Source organism: Carlito syrichta, unplaced genomic scaffold, assembly GCF_000164805.1.
Source record: "Carlito syrichta isolate Samal-C Ts95f unplaced genomic scaffold, Tarsius_syrichta-2.0.1 Scaffold287461, whole genome shotgun sequence".
NCBI classification, from domain to species: Eukaryota; Metazoa; Chordata; class Mammalia; order Primates; family Tarsiidae; genus Carlito; species Carlito syrichta.
Window position 1 is genome coordinate 1 of NW_007231557.1, and position 3,316 is coordinate 3,316.

The following is a 3,316-nucleotide window of genomic DNA, read 5'->3' on the forward strand; positions in this document are numbered from 1 at the left end:
CGAGTACGAGGAGAGAGGTCGCTGCTACCTGCTCTCTGCCCCCGGGCCCCACGCCCTGCTCCTGGTGACCCAGCTGGGCCGGTACACTGCCCAGGACCAGCAGGCTGTGAAGGCCGTGCGGGACATGTTCGGGGAGGGCATCCTGAAGCGAGTGGTCGTCGTCTTCACCAGGAAGGAGGACCTGGGCGAGAGCTCTCTGCAGGATTACGTGCGCTGCACCGACAACCAGGCCCTGCGGGAGCTGGTGGCCGAGTGCGAGGGGCGGGTCTGCGCCTTTGACAACCGAGCCACTGGCCGGGAGCAGGAGGCCCAGGTGGAGGAGCTGCTGGGGCTGGTGGAGGGCCTGGTGAGGGAGCGCGGGGGCGCCCACTACACCAACGAGGTGTACGACCTGGCGCAGGCCCTGCACTGGGCGAGCCCGGAGGAGAGACTCCGGAGGGTGGCGGAGACGGTGGCGGCCCGCGTGCAGAGGCCCAAGGGATCCTGGCTGCTGGCCAGGCTGCGGGAGTGGCAAAAGTCCCCCAAAAGCGGCTGGTTGCACAGCCTGACCTTCCTGCTGGGGTGCGTGCTCCTGTTCTGTGAGCTGCTCTTCAGACGCAGGCGTGACTTGACTGAGGACTTTGTTGGGGTCAAAATTGACAGTGCAGGGCCAGGCGCCGTGGCTCACGAAGCGAGAGGATTGGGAGGCCGAAGCGAGAGGATTGCCTGAGCCCAAGGGTGGGAGACCAGTCTGAGCAACTGGCCAGACCTCGTCTCTACAGTACGTTAGAAAAAAAAAAAAAAGGAGCCAGCATGGTGGCATGCGCCTGTAGTACTTGGAAGGATCACAGGTTAAGGCTGCAGTGACTGTGAGCGTGCCACTGCACTCCAGCCTGGGCGACAGAGTGGGACTCCGACCCACGCAGAAGCCTCAAGCTCGATGACTGAAGGGCGGGGGTGACAAGAGTGAGGCGAGGGGTACAGCAGACAGGCGCCAGCCTTGAAAGCAGGAAATGGACAATATCCAAGGCATCATAGTCCTGGGCCACTTGCGCACCCATGCTGCCATGGACCGAGAGTTGTTTACCAAGTGGGTTTGTTAACCCGTTATTCTTTCATTTGTTTTCATTGTCTCCACATATGCTTTCTTTCTTTCTTTTTCTTGTTTATAATATAATTTTATTCAATATGCTTTCCTGTTTACAGATTATGACATTAAATAGAGGTTTATTTTGAAATTAAGCTGCAGGCTTGATGGTATTTGGTTTGGCTTAAGTTACATATTTTGTAAAATACATCAGATGATTAGTTAACATATATTAATCACCATAAAATCTCTAAATGTACTTTCTTAGGTATGTATAGCCAATTACTGAGGCCATGTTACTACGTATACGTTTGGGAATGGACTGTATTTGAATCACAAATGAAGATTTTTAAAAATAATATTTTCCACATATGCTTTTCAATGTTTGTTGCTACATATTGCTTGTAAATGCAGATGCGATTTTCTTAAAAAAATAAAAGTATGATTTAAAACTTATCTTGTGGTCTGTAGCATATAGAAATGTACACTTGGAGCAAACGAAGGCTTGGCTTCTGTGTGGAAAATCTTCTGTTCTGTGGGCATAGTGACTCAAGTCTGTAATCCCAGCACTTTGGGAGGCCGAGGTGAAGGGATTGCCTGAGCCCACAGGTTCGAGAATAGCCTGGGCAAGTTGACGAGAACTCATCTCTATAATAAACCAAAAAAAATTAGCCAGGCATGGTAGTGCACTCCTGTAGTTCCAGTTACTTGAAAGACTGAGGCAGAAGGGCTGTCTGCATCCAGCAGATCAACACTGCGTGACCATGAGAGTGTCGCTGCATTCCAGCTAAAAAAAAAGAGAAAATGTTCTGTTCTTGGCATCACATGAAATGTGGTAAGGGGCCCTGGAGACACAGCAGGCAGAGATGTGGCTTGACCAGAGTGGACTTGTATTTGGGAGACAGTCCCCTATATGCTTGCTCTGAGACCTTGGGCCCAAGTGGATCTAGTGTTTCCTTGAAATGTATATACTAATATTAATCTTGATAGTTTTCACAGAAAATAAAATAATGTGGATGAAAGTACCTTGTAGATCAAATTCCATAAGAATATGACACAGAAAAAAACAATCTAAGAGGAAAATTTTCATAGTAAATACTCCACATGATTGTTTGTATACAGAGTTGGAGACAAGCACTAATATAATGTAAGATTTGATGAATTGTTGAAAACATTTACAAAGTCCAATCAAAAATGTATTTCCAATCTAATTCTCAAAATATGCTACCATCTTTGAATTCAAATCATATATTAAAGAAATTAAAGTTTTCCCTTACAGTTAAATAACATTTACTTAGTGGTTTCCTTTATCAGATACTTTGATTATGATTTTTTTTCCATCTTTGTATTTCCATCATATAATCCAGTGCCTGGTATATAAAATAGGAATCAATAAATGTTTGGAAAATGAATGGTGAAGTTGACTTTCCTGCACCCTCTTTATTCTAGGGTCCTAATTACCAGACTTTTGATCATTTTCTAAATTTTCCGTCATGGGTCACAGAAAATTATTTCGTGCAAGTATACCATTGTATTAATAATTTATTTTCCAGCTGTAAGGAAACTTCCCTTCAAACACAAAGTCCCTCAAATTACCACATTTCCAGGCCTTTCAGCTGATGTTCATCATTCCATTCAGTAAAGTCGTTTTTTTTTTTTTAAAGCTGTGGCTTAAAGTCTTTTTTTCCCCAGAGCTAAGGTTTAGGCTTTGTGACCTGTATGATGTAATTAGGGTTATTTGACTCCACAAATCAATTTTATTTTTAAATGGCAGCATAAAACAGTAGCACCTCCTATAGAAACAGTTTTCTTGCTAACTTTAACCAGACACAGAGTCAAAATACAATCCTATATCTCAAAAGTTGTATATTTGTGTGAATATGTATTTATTGCAACCATGCCTCCTTTCTCTTCTTCTCCTTTTATTCTTTTAAGGCTAAAATGTGTGCACCATACATTAATGAAGTTTCTTTTCATACTTCCATGCCCTGATGCCTGGGTCAGCTTTTGTATTACACAGAAAGATTCATATCTGGCTTACTTCTGAAATCTAGCATTGGCCATGATGAACTTTTAGAACAGATTTCAGGCAATGCACACGCTCTTATATATTTTTGCACAATATTCCATTTCTAGTCCAGATACCAGTGCTCCTTCCAGAGATTAACCTGCAGAGTTAATGTCCCAGAAGAGAAATTATTTGGGAAACAAAGTCTAGACTATGACTCCAGACTCTTTTCCCACCCTAGG

General features: G+C 44.1%; 1 protein-coding gene across 1 annotated transcript; it reads left to right on the forward strand.

Moving 5' to 3' along the window:
• Positions 1-4: 4 nt before the first annotated feature.
• LOC103254755 (GTPase IMAP family member 1-like) lies at positions 5-1,202 on the forward strand (the record flags this gene model as incomplete). The annotated part of the gene is made up of 2 exons (XM_021709839.1): positions 5-641; positions 1,186-1,202. Coding segments are annotated over 2 exons (654 nt in total), but the record flags the coding sequence as incomplete, so codon positions are not given.
• Positions 1,203-3,316: the final 2,114 nt, after the last annotated feature.